Source organism: Populus nigra, chromosome 17 (assembly GCF_951802175.1).
Source record: "Populus nigra chromosome 17, ddPopNigr1.1, whole genome shotgun sequence".
Lineage (NCBI taxonomy): Eukaryota > Viridiplantae > Streptophyta > Magnoliopsida > Malpighiales > Salicaceae > Populus > Populus nigra.
The window spans coordinates 2,847,072-2,863,964 of record NC_084868.1 but is presented as its reverse complement, the minus strand read 5'-3'; the positions used below and the strand labels follow the sequence as shown (position 1 = coordinate 2,863,964).

General features: G+C 31.8%; 2 protein-coding genes across 3 annotated transcripts; both read right to left on the bottom strand.

Annotated features, from left to right (window-relative positions):
• Positions 1-1,949: 1,949 nt before the first annotated feature.
• On the bottom strand, positions 1,950-7,360 carry LOC133676680 (CMP-sialic acid transporter 4-like). 2 transcript variants are annotated; one of them, XM_062098400.1, is made up of 16 exons: positions 7,137-7,360; positions 7,019-7,070; positions 6,779-6,842; positions 6,580-6,691; positions 6,419-6,498; positions 6,071-6,146; positions 5,872-5,972; positions 5,628-5,699; positions 5,070-5,118; positions 4,930-4,971; positions 4,551-4,672; positions 4,318-4,377; positions 3,551-3,599; positions 2,931-3,025; positions 2,604-2,691; positions 1,950-2,292 (listed from the first exon to the last, which is right to left on the bottom strand). In XM_062098400.1, the coding sequence occupies exons 1-15, from the start codon at positions 7,161-7,163 to the stop codon at positions 2,640-2,642; spliced, it is 1,053 nt and encodes a 350-aa protein (XP_061954384.1). In that variant the 5' UTR covers positions 7,164-7,360; the 3' UTR covers positions 1,950-2,292; positions 2,604-2,639. The 2 variants fall into 2 exon arrangements, with proteins under 2 accessions (XP_061954384.1, XP_061954383.1); XM_062098399.1 differs by lacking the exon at positions 1,950-2,292 and having other exon boundaries at positions 2,410-2,691; positions 7,137-7,359.
• A 2,864-nt stretch (positions 7,361-10,224) lies between these two features.
• Positions 10,225-11,871, bottom strand: LOC133676687 (aquaporin PIP1-2). The gene is made up of 4 exons (XM_062098406.1): positions 11,377-11,871; positions 10,970-11,265; positions 10,742-10,882; positions 10,225-10,648 (listed from the first exon to the last, which is right to left on the bottom strand). The coding sequence occupies exons 1-4, from the start codon at positions 11,708-11,710 to the stop codon at positions 10,556-10,558; spliced, it is 864 nt and encodes a 287-aa protein (XP_061954390.1). The 5' UTR covers positions 11,711-11,871; the 3' UTR covers positions 10,225-10,555.
• Between the last annotated feature and the right edge of the window lie 5,022 nt (positions 11,872-16,893).

Below are 16,893 nucleotides of genomic sequence, written 5' to 3'. Positions count from 1 at the left end.
TTAATTTGAAAAGCTGAGATGAAGAAGAGTGAAAATTAATGGAAAAAACTTTTTTCTTAAATTTATTTTATAATAAATTTTGAAATTAAAATTGATATAGAATTAATTTTAGTGATTGCCAGAATTAATTACCATCATTTATTGGCATTAATTACCTATTATAAAAACAAAATTAACCTGATAGTTTTTTGCTTTATAATTTGATAATTTTTGTATATAAAAAAATTTATTCATGTTAAAGAAGTAGATTGTTTAAGCTTTTTATTCATAGGCTACACAAGTAAAAAAATAAACTAGCAAAACAATATTTTTATATGAACTAAAATATTATTTTATAGTAAACTCAAGCCAAATTAAATGACTAAAAAATAATTTTATATGAACAAAAAAATATATTTTTACAGCAAATCCATACTTAAGCATAGGCCGAGGGCTGAGATACATGCTTGAAGCATGTACTTAAAGCTTTATTGCTGATCTTATAATGCAAAAGAAATAATTGCAATTAGTCACTTAGAATTATAACTTCATCATCTTGTTTAGTTGTGCTCTTAAACAAGGTTAATAAACTCAAATAAAAATTACTCAAAATCTCTCTAAAAAAATAGAATTTAAGCTCTGGAGTAAAAGAAAAAACAAACAAAAAAAATAGAGTTTAACTCTAAGGAAGGTAATTTGAAAAATTGAGATGTAGAGCATGAAAATTTGTGTAAAACACTCATCCCTCAACCCTATTTTACAGTGAAATTTGGTACCGAAATTGATATAAAATTAATTCTAGTAATTACTAAAATTAATTTTCACCATTTATGCCTTGATTACCCATTATAAAAACTAAATTAACATGACAATTTTTGTATAAATAAAAAAAAAACTATACGTGTTAAAGAAATAAGACTCTTTATTTATAGGCTAGACAAAAAGAAATAAACTAGAAAAACTTAATTTTTTATAGGTCAAAATTATTTTACAATAAATAATAAGCAAAATTATTTTACAATATTTTACAAACCCAAAATAAGCAAAGAAAAAATAATTCTTTATAAGCCAAAAACTTATGAGAATACAGGCCTCAGTAAATTTTAACCATAAAAATAAAGAAACCTCAGTTTTAATTTGACTTGAAATATATCAATTAACCATGATTACAACTTTCCAACACTAAGGTCTGCAGTTCTAAAATGGTGAGGCCTCGAGATTTGTTGAGCAATTTCAAGGGATGAATACTTTATTTTTTCGGGTCTCCATATTGTTGGTCCAAATTCTCAAACACAATCAAATTCTATTTCTTCAACTTTACTCTCAATAGACATAGCTTCTTAATGATTTTGCATTGTTATGCCACTCAGTGGCAAATTTCTTTCCATATGTCCTCCAAAGTTCTTGCAAACAACAAGTGAGACCAACAATCAAGAAATCTGAATTGCTTCAATCCCTAATTAACATTCTTAGAACCCTTAAGAACGAGGAAAAGATATGAATTACCTTTAGGAAGAATGTGAGTTTACAATCAGTGAACCAGGCTAAATTTGCAAAAGCTCTTTCAATACGACTCACTGAACATGATCGGAACTAGCAAAATCTTCAACCAATCAAAGGTAACTTAATCGGAGCATAAAGATTTAAAAAAAAAAACTCAAAAAAGCCATCACATGGTGATAGAGCTTGTTTAAATTTACCCATCAATACCCATGGAAAATCAAAATCAAAATACAGAAAAGGTTAAATCTTTCAAGGTAAATATCGTTATGAAGAATCATAATCAACACAAAAAAGACATAATCACAATTAAATCCAATAGAAATATAGTACAAGATATCTCGGCGAAATATATATAAAAAGAGTAAAAAAAAAATTGCCATCTATTTATATACATATATTATCTAAGATAAATTGCTTCACGTATGTTTTTAATGATAAATGTACTTGTTGTGCTTTCATGCTAAGTGTTTGCTTAAATTGATATATGCATATGTTATTAAAGGTAAATCACTAACATGATATAAGACAATGATTTAGAACCTGGCCTAGAAAACAAGACCAGTCTTCACTTTAGAAACATGGTCGTTGTACTGAGAGGATGGTGAAAAAAAAAAGATAGTGAAAAAATACGCACAAGTTGTTTGACATTCTTTCCCAAGCACGTTACGTCAAGAAACCCTAAACTCAAAGCTTTATATATACATCTCAAGACTCAGGAAACAACCATTAAAATTTACGGGTGTTTTGAACTTCAAAGATGCCATGGCACATGCACCCCAGTTTCGCTTCCGAGTCCCATGAGTCTCATGTCTACATGAGAGAAGGGAGTAGAAACCATTAAAAGAGCACAATTCTCATGAGTAAACCAGAAAAATATAGACCGCAGCGTTTAAATTTACAAGTGACCATTCATCAAAAAGCCATAAATAAAATCAATGCAAGTTTTATCAAAATAGATAAATAAAATCGAATGGAATAGAGGCTACAATTACAATCCCATGATATTGATCTGAGAGCACACTAATTTTCTTCTAATCTAATGTTCTAAATTGGTAATTTCATGATTATCTTTCGAATAAAAAAAAAAAGTAATCATAGAAAGCCTTGAGAGAAGCCTTTACATTATGATTGTGAGGAATGGTAAGAGGACGATGTTCCTATCTTTGCATCTTCCCAACAGAATGTAAATACACCGAAACAGAAACAACTCTGCAAGAACCAAAAAAAAGTCAGCAAACAAAACTTGAGTGCATTTTATCTGGCCTGTATTTAAAGCAAAATAATGCCAAAAACTTGTTACTTTTATAGTTAGGATCATTTTAAATGTTTATATTACAGTCTGGCAAGTCCTAGTACCGCACATATTCCATTCTTACAAGAAGACAATTAAGTGGTTGATAAATAGACTACACAACTGTGGAAGATACAGCAGGCCAAAAGTAGCTTACGTTGAGCCAAGGAAAAATGCAAGGGACAGGTGAAAGTCAAATAGAAACACAGAGACAACTGCAGTGAGAAGCATTGCCACTGAGGTAGAATACACCTGCAACACATTGAAAAGCTAAATGAAGATGGAATTTCAAATAAATTATAAGAAAATGTGTTGTTCATGCTCCCACCCCCCCCCCCCCCCTTCTTTTTCTTTTTGACATGCAATAAAATTGGAATGTGCACTTTCTTTTCTTTTCAAACACTCAACACAAAATATCAGCATTAAACTAAAGCAAGAGAAAAAATGAAAACAAGTTTTCACATTGATTAAGCCACCAACTAGAGTCTCAACCCCTATCTCTCCTCCAACCAGACTAGAGAATCTAATGCTGAGGCTAAAAGGGGTAATGAAGTTTGTAGGTAAAAATTCCAAAATGATTGCAAACTCTCGAAACTTGGTGAATAGTGCCAAGGGCCAGAACCCTAGATCTTTCCAGTAGTTGCTAACAGCAATTAATGTAGTAGAATTAAACTGGTGCTCATTGGAAGATATCAAAGCAAAAGATATCACAGTCATATGCAAGTAAATGGAAATTGGTAAATTCCTGCAACTGTTAAATCACAATTTGCATCTTACCTTTACAATGTTGTCTGCAAACTTCATTACCATGGATACAGCAATACCACTGCACAAGAAACAAAATGTTACATGTAAATTTTACCTGCACACTCATTGAATAAGGAATTTTTTAATTTAAATGAAAGCAGACGCATTACTTAATGACTTGATGTTCTTCATCTCAAACAAATTCTGATTTATTGGCAAACAGGCGAAAAAATAGATTTATCATCCCATTGAAATAGGTTCAAGAAAAAGAACTAATGTCCCAGTCCAATATCTTGATATATAATGTTAGTAAAGTAATTAGCATCTCTAGCACATTACATATTTTATAAGCACAATAGTGACTTTCAAAGAAATGCAAAAAAATATCAATTAAATGTCCATTTCAAGTGTAGATATTTTTTGTGATATTTATCTACCAAAACTAACCCTTCCAATTGGTTTAAAGAACAGATGAGATCCTAAGCACAAGGCATGAAGCCATCAAAGAAACACTAAGGATAAGGGCACTGGAAGAGTTGAGGGACTGCTATTAATATATCAGTTTTGTTGGCAAGTCTGCTTCTACTTAACTTGCAGGAAGGACATACATAACAAAAAAATTCTAACACCAATACATAATAGTTTGCTACACAGTATGTATATCCCAGTACATTCTGAAATGTCCTCAGATATCCCTCCATAGTGTCATCAGAAACAGGAGTCTCTGGCAATAAAGAAGATAACACCAGCAAACAACTCCCGATGAACATGATTAAGCCAGGAAAAATATAGCAAACCTGAGTGCGTGATTGAGTATCATGAGAGTTGTGATCAGTGAGTATCCATAGAAGAACCCCCTGGACAACAAATATATAATTGTAAACAGTAAGCAATTCAGGTAATTGTGCATAATTACAATTTCAGACACAAAACATTGCTAAAGTGCATGAGATTGCTTCACTAAAAAAGACAGGGACAGGGCATAGAATCATACGATAAAAACAGAAAATAAAGAAAAGCTCAAATTTACTTGTTCACAACTGCATCAAAATCTTGAGTTACTATAGCCAAAGCATTAAAGATCATCCCAAAGACATACAGCCAGAAGTTCTGCACATTTATGTTCCTCGAAGGACGTTTTTTAATTATAGCCTGCCAGAACAGAAGCAAAACTGATCAGTAATAAGAACTTTTTGGCCATACAATTGAGGATTTCAATCAGCACTCATCTCTGTGCATCCTCAATCCAGATAATTATCATAGTCTGAAAATAATCAACTCATGAATTCAGTCTGACTATCGTTCAAGGAATGCTGGCTTTGGAAACTCTCTAAATACAAGTTTGTTTTTAAAACACGAGCTGCATCTCCAAATGACAGTGGTGTAAACTCTGTGCTTTGAAAACTCACCTCAGTGTACACTCCTGCAAAACCACTTAAAAGTGCCATTACCTACAAAAGAATCACCAACTATTATTACGCAAACAAAAAGAAACAATAAATGAAGGCCTTCCATTGTACTGTGAGCATAAAAGATGTAAACAACTCACAATGGCCATCATCCAACCTTGTAAAGGTGTTTCAAGAACATGGTCTGAACTGCAAACAAATTATCATTTTTAGCATGGCAATTCAATAGACTAAAACACCTTTGAATTTCACAATAGGATTACACTTACTGTGACGTGAGGAACAAAGGATATTAAACCCTTTCTTTTCATGCATGGCTATATCAAAATTGATTGATGGTTTGAAATGTTTACCAATATTTCCAAGTACAGGACAGTTTCTAAAAACTAAAAACATATTAGCTTTTGCTATAGATACACGGCATTGAACATTACCTGAACACACGCGATGTTCAAAAAAATATGCCACCTATCACAAGCCAGGATTGATTACTTGACCACAGGCCAGTTTTGTTTTTTTTTTATCACAACACAAAGATGCAATATGGATGCCAATCAAGCTAAAACTCTATATATGACAATCACAGAGAAGATTTTGAGTTCAGGATGCCAAAAGATGAGAAACAGTGATGCTAAGAGATGTCTCTGGAACATTTTTATCATAAGAAGCAATAGGAAATGGGATGTTTATCAACTTACGTAGGGTTTAGTTGCGCTGTGGTACAGCCAGCACATAAAAGTATGAAACCAGCCCACTGAACCTCACTTAACCTGAACAGATTAGAAAAACACAAATATACTTCTCAGGAAAGAATGCCTAGTTTTGTGAAGTCTTTGTTGATTAAAATATCCATCACTAGTTCCATCCATTCACTGAGTTTTAGTGCTTAAATTTATATGCCAATTAAATCTGGCATAAACGGAGTAAAAAAAAAAACCTTACTTTCTCTTAAGTATTATTCGATATAAGACACCAGTGCTAATAATATTGAGATTCTTCAATATCTGATAGCCCGGGGCATTGACATAAGCAAAAATGTAATACTGCCACACAAAACACAAAATACATACAATAAGATCTCAGAAAGCAACTTGTCCTCTCTGCTTGTACTTATAACTAACAAACAACTAGAAAAGCTCACCTGAAGCAAATTCTTGACAAGGTAAAGTGCCGCAGGAATGGGGTAAACTTTAACTTCATCGAATGTTGTGCTCAACCTAGTTCGATAGAAGGATTCAGACAGCATAAGACATTCAACAACAATTAGTTATTCTAATTTGCAGTCCAATTACCAAACATTACATAATAAAAATAAGTGTCAGTATGAAGAGATAAAGACAATAAAAAAATGAGGGGAAAAGTCAATAATCCTAATGTAGCATGAAACACGAGCAAAAAAACTCCTATTGACACAGTTATAAATTCCTAATCTTTAAAAAGGAGAAAGAGAAGCAAATCATTAAAAAATAGTAGACCCTAGAAAAATAACCTGTTATCTTCTGTAACGCCTTCCTTCTTCCATGTTCTTGCCAACGCAGCGAGTGATAATGCACATTTCAAAGTTTCTACCTATTTATAGAAAGAGAAACAAAATTTCAACACAAATAATAACCAAGTAGAAAACCGAGACAAATGCCACCATGTCCTCACCATGAAATTCGCTGTAGTAACACTATACTCATACTTGCCAGCTCGCTTAGACCAAACAATAAGTATTGCTTGTGAACTTGTAAGAATCGTTAATGCAAGCGTAACAACCATCCTAATCCAATCAAACAAAAGAAAATTAAAAAAAATCCAAAATTTATGAATTATAACTATCCATAAAAATAAAAACAGCAGGCCTTACTTGCGCTTCCAGCGCAACCGGTCAACTGAGCCAGTCGGAAAACTAGTAACCTTGGATGGAGAAACTGCATAAATCAATCAACGGCAGCCAGCAATAAAGGAAATCCATATAGAAATCAGTACAAATAAGCAGTGCATTTCATGTCACAACCATCAAAAAACCACTAAAAATAAAAGCACACCGCAACCGCAATAGCAAGCAAACACAATCAATCTAATAATAGAGATGAGATTAATTTACCTCCTCTTGAAGTTACTGCGTCTCCAACAACACCATCCCCAATTTGATCTTCCTGCAAGTCGCATATGAGTTTTGAAAATGCAGGTGGAAAAAAAAAAAAAAAAGGTAGAGATTTTACCTCGTCTTTGATTTTCCTGTATTCCATATCGCTTGCAAATTGATGTGTGTTTGATGCTTTGGTTGGATTAGGGTTGCATTGATGGAGAGAAGAGGAGAGGGTTGTTCGTACGAAACAGATCTCTGAACAGTAGAGAAAAATTAACAGATTCTCAACACCTGCTTCACTTCTCACTTGTTTGAGAAAAGGAATTTTTTTTTTTTTTTTTTTTTTTGCTTTCCAAAATGGGCTGAAACAAATTGGTTGCCAATATCTTTTACTACTCAGAGGGGCTCTGAATATGAGTGTTCTTTTGGGCCATAAATGGGCTCAGATCTGAAACAAAATTTGGAATCTCACCAGCTGGCTGAGAACATATGGAGGCTGGGAATTTCTTTTTTTATTTAATTATTTAACGGTTATGGAATTTATTTATTTTTTTACTTGATTAAAAATAAGCCTGTCTTGATTTAATAAATTAACTAAGAAATTCGTGATTCAGAATCTAACTCTACTAAGTTTTAAATTCAACTGAAAAAAATGAGTAAATGGTAAAACTTAATTTACTCAGAATACTACCAAGATTTTAAAAAAATTATATTCTTTTAAAAATTACAAAGTACATCAATAATTTTTAAATTTAGACAAAAAAATATAATTTCCATATATAATATAACACAAATAGCTTGAACTCGAATTAGCTCATCCAAAATTTTCTCCCTTTTAAATTGATTTTAAAATATAATCATCTCTTCTCTCCTCTCTAGAGATTAAAAATCCTCGTAGAAATCAAAATATATTCTTTCGTGTTTCATTTATTTATTTTTCCTTCACGTATGATCCAAGTTCACTACAATTATGAGTAATAAATTAATTATTTTTACTATTTTCTAAAGTGTTTTTGCCAAGCGTGGAGACATATAACACCCTTATTGATGGCCATGGGAGGTTGTGTGCTTTTCACAGGTGTTTCCAGATTCTTGAAGAAATGGAGGAAATGGGGCAAAGTCAAATGCCATAAGCTATGGTTCTCTCATGAATTGTTTATGCAAAATGGAAAGATTCTTCAGGCCAAAATAGTCCTTGGGGATATGGTGGTCAAAGGGGTTTTGCCTAAAGCATATATATAATATGTTCATCGATGGGTTATTCAAAAATAAAAAAGTTAATTATTCATAATGTAATCCAGTAATAAAAATTTAGAATTAAAAAATTTGTTTTTCATGTAGTTTCATATTATTGCTAATATAATAATTACTGGAAATTTATATGGTCATTAACTTTAAAATTCATGAAATTAGCTAAAATACACGTAAATTGTTCCGAATACCGACAATAATAATAAAAAAAAAAAGTTAAAAGAAGCTAAGGAGGTGATTCTCTGAATTACTAGCAGTGGTCACAAATCTGATGTGATCACTTACAACTCTTTGATCTCAGGATATTTAAAAGCAGGAAGTTCACAAAAGTGTCTTGAGCTATATGAAACGATGAAGAAGCTAGGCTTAAAACCTACTGTAATAATCCCCTAATCAGCGGATGTTGCAAGGAAGGGATAGAGCTTACAGAGACTGTTTAATGAAAAGTTGCAGATAAATTTGTCCCCTGGTCAAACTGAGAAAATCATTAGAGGGAATTATCTTTATTAATGGGCACGTATTCTAGATTAAAAATTAAAAATCATTTGAAGTCAATTTTGTTGTTAGAATTTTTTTTCTGTTTTTTTACGAGAGTATCTTAATTTTATATTCATAATTACAGAATTTTTTATTTCACCCAATTTAATAAGTTTTTTTTTCATTTTTTTAATTATTTGTTTTATAATTTTATTATATAGCATTAGATTATTTGATAATTCGGATAAAATCAGATTTAATTTTTTTAGTTGTTTTTCTATCGATTTATTTGTTTTTATTATGTTTTTTTTAAATATTATTTAAATTATTAATTGAACCACTAGATCGTAATTGAATTTCTTTTACCCTGTTACTTTTTTGACGTCAAAACACGACAACAAATCTAAATCTAGTGTCTGTACATACTAATTACTGTATCCGCGACATGCTACAAAGAGATGATGAAGCCAAATTCAGTATGAAAGAAAGTGAAGCTTCAATTATGAGCTTGTGTTTATGAGGATGGAATCTACACGTTGAGGAGAAAAAAGCAAGTAAATATTATAATTAAAAAACCAAGCATATCTTAGATTTAAAGTGTTTTTAATTAAAAACATAATAAAATTATATTTTTTTTATTTTTAAGTATTAATTTGATGTTTTTTTCATGAAAAAAAAAAACAGTACAAGAACACTTAAAAAGCAGATCGAATAATATTTCTAAACACTCCCAGGAGCCCCTATAGACACTGAGATTTATTTTTATATTCCAATTGAATTTGGAGAGGCAGAGGTATGCAATTCACACCAACTCATTATAGTGTTATTCAAGTAACAATTGTATATCGAGCCTATCTAGAAGTGTGATTATCGTTGTTTTTTAAAATATTTTTACTTGAAAATATATCAAAATAATATTTTTTTTATTTTTTAAAAAATTATTTTTAACATTAATAAATCAAAATAATCTTAAAAACACTTAATAAAATTAATTTAAAATAAAAATAAAATAAAATATTTTCAAGTCTTTTAAAAAACACTTGGCAGTCATTGTTACATAGCTTCAGCACCTTCTTGTATGTTATTTTGCACCTTTACCCCCCGGGAGATGAAAGCCATACTGAAATGCGCAACTGCAAATGACAGGCTTCTAAACCCCATTTATTTTATTTTGATGTTTTGATAAGTTAAAATTAAAAATAATTTTTTAAAAATAAAATAAAAAATATCTTAATATATTTTTAAATAAAAAACAAGTGTTACCCCATTACAGAAGTTATTATGGCCGAGTAAATATTTCTTTTCCTTTTTGTCATCTTAGAAATTCTCCTTGTTGAAATTCATCTCTCGTTCTTTGGCATGCCCTGTAGCTATTGTACTTAAATATTTCTTTCTAAATATTTTCGTTTAAAGTGCATGTTTATTGCTTGCATGACTGTAACATTCACTTTTCTGTCATCACCTCACACCAGCTGAAGTTTCCCGACAGCCACTACGAAATCTTGTCACATATGTATAGATCCATTACATGAAATAATTTATAGTGTAAATATGACACTTCAACAGAGCAGAGGCTCCCAGACGCAATTGAGAGCCAAATTTCATGATTTCCGACATGTATAGTTCTGGTAATCTGGTGAGTGGAGAATTCACTGAGAGGGAATAACCAAATACCTTAAGCTATAACATTTTCTTTTCTTCACAAAGTACATGCTAAAATAAGAGACAGAAAGGAAATAGCTAGATCCCATGGTAGCAGATAAACAGGATTGTTTCAAACATCCATTGATTGGGAACGATAAAGAGCCTTGTTTCTGTTATGAATCATTTCGATTTGAAAGGGATGGCCCTGATCACGATCTGGTGGTACAAGGATGCAAGTGCTGCTCCAATGAATGGTCCTACCCAGAAGATCCACTGCAACAAAAACAGAATTAGACATTGCTAATGTTTTCCAAGACCTTACGAAAGATGAAGTACAGGAAGTAAGAAAAGATGTGCAAGGCTTACGTGGTCATCCCAAGCTTGGTCTTTGTTGTAGATGAGGGCTGCACCAAGACTTCTGGCTGGGTTAATGCCTGTGCCTGTAATAGGAATGGTTGCCAGGTGCACCAAGAACACTGCAAATCCAATAGGCAGTGGTGCCAGGATCTGACCATCCAAATTCAGCCCTTTGGAAATCAATTTCAATTATTAAAAAAACATCATGAAAAGAAATAACGCTGTTCTTTTGCTTACAGGAACATGGGAGTCTCTGGCATTGCGCTTGGCATCGGTGGCGGAGAAGACAGTGTAAACAAGTACGAAGGTGCCAACAATCTCAGCTCCAAGTCCACTGCCCTTGGCGTAACCTGTGCTGACAGTGTTAGCACCACCACCAAGCATCTCGTACTGGCCCTTTTGAAAAGCTTTTACAACAGCGGCTCCGCATATTGCTCCTAGACACTGCATTAGCATGTAAAACACCGCCCTTGTCAACGACAACTTCCTTGCCAACAGCAGTCCAAAAGTCACAGCTGGGTTGATGTGACCTCCTGCACCACCACACCAACGAGAAGCCATTAGTCCCAACCACATTAATGATTTTAACTTCATCATGTTATCTATAACTTATATGATGACAACTTTGGTTACAAGGCCAATACCTGAAATGCCAGCAGTGCAATAGACAAGAGCAAAAATCATCCCACCAAAAGCCCAAGCAATGCCCTGAATGCCAACCGTGGAACACTTGGTGGGGGATTTCGCCACGCCCATGACAGTGAGGACTGTGATGTAAAGGAACAAGAAAGTGGCAACAAATTCAGCAATGCCTGCCCTGTAAAAAGACCATGATGACAACTCTCCAGGCTCAAAAAGTGGCGCTGGAGGTGGCTCTGTGTAGTCCTTGACGTCTTGGGCCTGAGCAGCCGTTCCTATAGGTTGCCTCTCTCCATACTTATTTGCTCCGACCCGCACATCTTCTTCTCTCCCCTCCATCTTCACTATATCTTTCGCAGTTATGAAAAAAGAATTTGGTCTCACCCGTCTTTTATTACTATTTCCTCTGGCCTTTCTCAGTCAAGTATTTTGGATCAATTGAGAGAATCACGAGTTACGAGTAGCGAGCAAGTAGGGTATTTGTAGCTTGAGCCTGGGACAGATGTTTGGCCTGGTGTAGGTAAATTTCTTGTCGTTGTCTTCTCATTGATTGAGATGGAAATGAACTGTACATTGCAATTTCTCCACATGTGACCGACCCTTGAAAAAGGAGCTCCACAATTTGCTGTGCCTGGAAGATCATGAGAAGATTTTCATGTCATTTCTTTCCCATGTGTAACTTTCACTTTACTCGTACAACTTGATGAGCTCATTCTTACCTTTTAATGAAAGTTTGGACCATTTTTTTTCAAGATAGTGACTACAGCATTACGATTGAAATAGCCACTCATGGATTTGGAACGATAGCGGTAGTTCTTGGCAGAAGGTAGAAATCAATGCACATACCGAAATTGCGTTTCTTTTGTACATACTCATAATTGAAACATTTCTCATTGTGTTTCTACAACAATTAATTCTTCTATACGAAGCTATTGATCATATGATCCAACAATATACAATAAAAATAATATAATTTTTAAAAAACTACAAAGTCAGATTTGATAAAAATATAATAGGATAAAAACTTATCCCAAAATGCTATTACTATTAGAATAAAAAATTCATGTAAATTCACAAACGAAAAGTATAAAAAAGACGCCGCAAGACCAGTTATATCTTGATAAGTCAATTCATTTTTTTTCCCCAGCAAATAAAATATGTTGCCTCACGTAAAACACAAATTTATTTTATAAATTCATCTCAACTAAAAATTTTAGCTCACAAAACCTTATATAATGCTTTAACTAGTAACCCTAATGGATCCAAAACTTGTGGGCTAATATTTACTTACTTCCAATAAATCCAAAGTATGTTAACTAAGCTCAAACATAAAGAAAATAATAAAAATAACAAATCTGACATATAAACTAAAGTTGTTGCATCTAATTAAACAAAATAACCTAAGATAGATAATTTTCTCAGTTTAAATAATATCATGAACAAAATTCTCTTCCTAGAAACATCAAGATCTTTGTTGTCACCTTTAAATATCTAAAATAAGTTAGGAAGTTGATTGTTAAAGTTGCCTCCCGTTTAGTTTTCATGTTTATCTAGTATAACTAATTGTAACTTTAAAGAATCCTCTCAAAATATGAAAACTCTTGTTTTGTTCATTAAATCTTCCTTGTATTATTAAAAAAAACTCTCAAAACAAGCTGTCATATCATTTTAGAAAAATAATCCTCACAGAAAAATGATTCTTGCCAAATAGAAAATCAATAAATCAAAATAAAATAAATAACAAAATTAATATAACATTTTTCAATTTATATCTCAAGACCTTCTTGAATTCTGACTAACCTAAAATTTCACCCAAACATAAAACAATATTTCAAAAAATTCTAGGGAAATTTTTAGCTCGATCCAACAATTAGATTGAAAATTATAATTATTGTTGTAAAACTAAAAAAATAAACACAATTACTTTAAAATCTAAATTTCTTTACTCAACCCTTTCTTGTGCCGTATACTTAAATCCAGAATCACATACTCAAGCATGTTAAAGTAGCTGCTGTCATGTATTTGTCCATTACAAATTGAGGGCTGGCCTAATTTAGCTAGGTAGTTTTGCATCCGAAGGAAAAGGTGACGGCTACATTGATTTCAAAATCACTGGTTACTTCAATTTTTTCTTAAGAAAAGTGTTTATGTTTGGTTAATTGAGTCATAAAAAATAAATTAAATCTTAACCGAAGTCATGGACGTAAGAACCCAATTAAATTTTGTATGATCTTTACTCATATAACATATGGTGTTAGGTTTGATGGTTCAATATGGAGTCCATTACACGAGTGAACCCTAAAGTATATAGTAATTGGAATAATCGATGGTGGGTGGCTTAGTGCCAAAGCTGGCTGAAATGAATTATAATCTACTTGGCATTCCTTAGTATTTTTCCAAATAAACATAATAATTGCTCAATGGGGGTGGGATGAGAGTGTCGGCACCAAGTGAAAAAAAAAATCAATTACAATTATCACGAGCTGAATCCATGGGACCAAAAGTCTTTCAAGGCAGGAACTCAAGTTACTTTGTTCAAATGTCATTGACTTGCAAAAAAAAAATAGCAGTAGAATGGAGGATGGAGGCCCTGAGTGGAACTGCATGTGGTTCAAACAAGGCCAGGTGATCATTAGCCGCAAATGCTTGCCTAAAGCTCGCAGAGTATGGACAACCGACTTCTGCCGCCCACATTTAACATAGATTCATTACTTCAACAGTGGTATGTGACATGGAACTTGTTTCCTTGAATAAAATGGATTTTAAAAAAAAAATAGCTTAGTAAATTTAAAGTTTTGGTAAAATAATATTTTTAATTTTTTTTAATAAAATAACATTTTTTTTTCACGCTTTTGATTAGAGATATTTAATAAATATCGCGCTTTCTATGTACGTCAATATTTTTGTCGTGTTTCAGAAGTGCGGCTTCAATTAAAATTTAAGTTTTTCTCAAGTCGAAAAACACACAGAACAGATACAAATCTACCTCTTTTTCTCCAGATCAACATGCGCTCTCACCACTTATCTTTCTAAAATACCCATTAAACACATTTTTCCCCTTAAAACAACTAAAAATTGAACGCATCGTATTTTCTAAGCATCTTTTGATGTTTTTGTATTCAAAATCCATCATTGCCTTTGTTGTCCCTGCTACTGTTGTCGTTGCCGCCTCAACCATTTTTCTAGTTCTATAATTAAGATAAACATACTACATTGCTATGAATTTATGTTGGTTTAGTTGAAATGAAATAATTGTTTAGGTTGAATTTATAGTTTAGGGTGAACGTAGGGTTTGTCAAATTAATAATAAATTAGTTATGAATACTATTAATTAAAGTTGATTTGATATAGTTGAACATGAAAATTAAAGTTGATTTGATATAGTTGAACATGAAAATAAGTTAAATTAATTATGAATTAATTATATGTAGCGTTTAATTTTGGATAAGTTGTTGAATTAGAGACTTTTGTGTATTATTGGAATAAACTAATAATGTAATTAACTACCCTTGATGATTTCATGTAATAAAGTATGGATGTAGTATAATTATGATGAATTACATATTACATTGAATTGTTCATAAGTTGATGAATATGGTATTTCCTTTGAATTATTTTAATTTTCTATGAATTTGAATTTAATTTAATGCAATTGAGTATGAAAATATCAGTTAGATTTGGTATCATGAATTATGTTTATTTTTTATCAAGTTTTTTTTTACATTAAATTTTGAGAATTTAATTGAATTTGCTATGAATTTTGCTAATTAAGATTGGGGTAATGCAATTTAGTTAAATTTAAATCCAATGGATCAGGATCTGATTTGGCTTTTTTTTTCATAAAATATCTTCAAACATATTTATGTTATGTGATTACGGTGACACTATTGTTCCTGATATGAATAGTAGTATCACATATAATGGTAGGAGTAGTTTGTTGTTAAATGTTAATTTAGACATGTTATATGCAGAAATGAAAGCAACTATTTATCATGAATTTGAGTGGAATTATAATAATATTGATATTGAAATAACTTGGAGGTGTCAAATTAGTGAACATCAATATTATCTTGTATCGATTATATGTGATGATAGTTTTAAGACAATAATTGATTCTTTCATTCAAAGTGGTTTGAACATGATGGTATTGTATATGAGTAATCGATCAAGATCTAAGTTTTTTCCAACTTTTGTTGGTCCTTCAAAATTAATTAGTAGAGGTAAAAATAATTTATTGTCGAATGATTTGTGGCAAAGAATATATGATACTATGTTTGATAATCCATTTCCTGATCAACATAGATTTGACTATTCTGAGCCCGGTGACAATAAAAATGATGATACATTAGACCCAAATATGATGGTAAATATTGATGATGATATTGATAATAATATTGATGATGATATTGACGATGAAATCATACCTTATGTTCCTGAATTTGGAGATGCTTCTGGGTCTAGTTTTGTTATTTCTAATGATTGAACACTTAGTCATAGATGTATTTCATGAGGGTCTGATTTGGAGGTTGAACAAACATTCAGTAGTAAAAATGGATTGGTTAATATAGTTAAACGGTAGCATATTGCACATTCAGTTGAATACCGAGTCCAACGATAAAATCTGTATTTGTTTAATTGCAATGTGTGCAAGAACCTGAATGCAACTAGTATTTGCATGATGAATATCATAAAAGGTTGGATTTATTTAAGATAACAAAGTTAAAAGGACTACACATGTGTGTTTTGACCTTTTCCAAAAAAACCATTACTAGTTTGATGCAAATTTTATTGTTAATGTTATATCAACATTTGTTATGAATAAGCTTTTAATGATGGTTGCAAGCATACAAAATCAAATAAAATTGCATTACAAGTATAAAATTTCATATGACAAAGCATGAGTTGTAAAATAGAAGATGATTGAGCATCTTTTTGGTTCATATGAAGAGTCTTTTGAAAAACTGTCTAGGTTGTTGGCAATGAAAGAATTAAACCCTAAAACAATTATTTTATCGCAAAATGAAATCTCGATGATAGTATAGTGGTTTTTTAGAGAGTTTTTTTTTGTCATTTAGTCCTTATACTAAAGGTTTCAAGTATTATAAATCACCCATTAATGCTTATGACACATATTTGTATAAGCGATATGATGACAAGTTATTGATTGCAATTGCTTTTGATGCAAATAATGAGTTATTCCCTTTGGCTTTTGCAATTGTTGATGAAGAAAATAATTCTAAATGGAGATGGCTTTTGCTTTGCTTACAAAGTTTGGCGTGAACCTATATAATACCATTAATATTGTGCCAGATATTTTATTAGTAACTTCAATCATAAATTCAAAGACCCAATTACGAAAAATGATTTGATGAGAATGCCTTACGAACCTTCAAAGCACAAATTTGATTGTGGTATGAAAGAATATGTAAGCTGAACTCAACATATATAGAATGGCTTGAATGAGAATCAAAAGAAAAATGAGCTTTATGTTATGATGACGGTCACCAGTATGGTAATATGAC

Bases quoted from the DNA above. Each gene is read 5' to 3' on its own strand.
- LOC133676680 (XM_062098400.1), bottom strand. From the start codon at position 7,163: ATGGAATACAGGAAAATCAAAGACGAG. The intron at 6,843-7,018 runs GTAAATTAATCT...TGATTTATGCAG, and splicing joins CGCAGTAACTTCAAGAGGAG to TTTCTCCATCCAAGGTTACT. The intron at 5,700-5,871 runs GTAAGGTTTTTT...TAATCTGTTCAG, and splicing joins CGAATAATACTTAAGAGAAA to GTTAAGTGAGGTTCAGTGGG.
- LOC133676687 (XM_062098406.1), bottom strand. From the start codon at position 11,710: ATGGAGGGGAGAGAAGAAGATGTGCGGGTCGGAGCAAATAAGTATGGA. The intron at 10,883-10,969 runs GTAAGCAAAAGA...TTGGATGGTCAG, and splicing joins CCAGAGACTCCCATGTTCCT to ATCCTGGCACCACTGCCTAT. The intron at 10,649-10,741 runs GTAAGCCTTGCA...TTTTTGTTGCAG, and splicing joins ACCAAGCTTGGGATGACCAC to TGGATCTTCTGGGTAGGACC.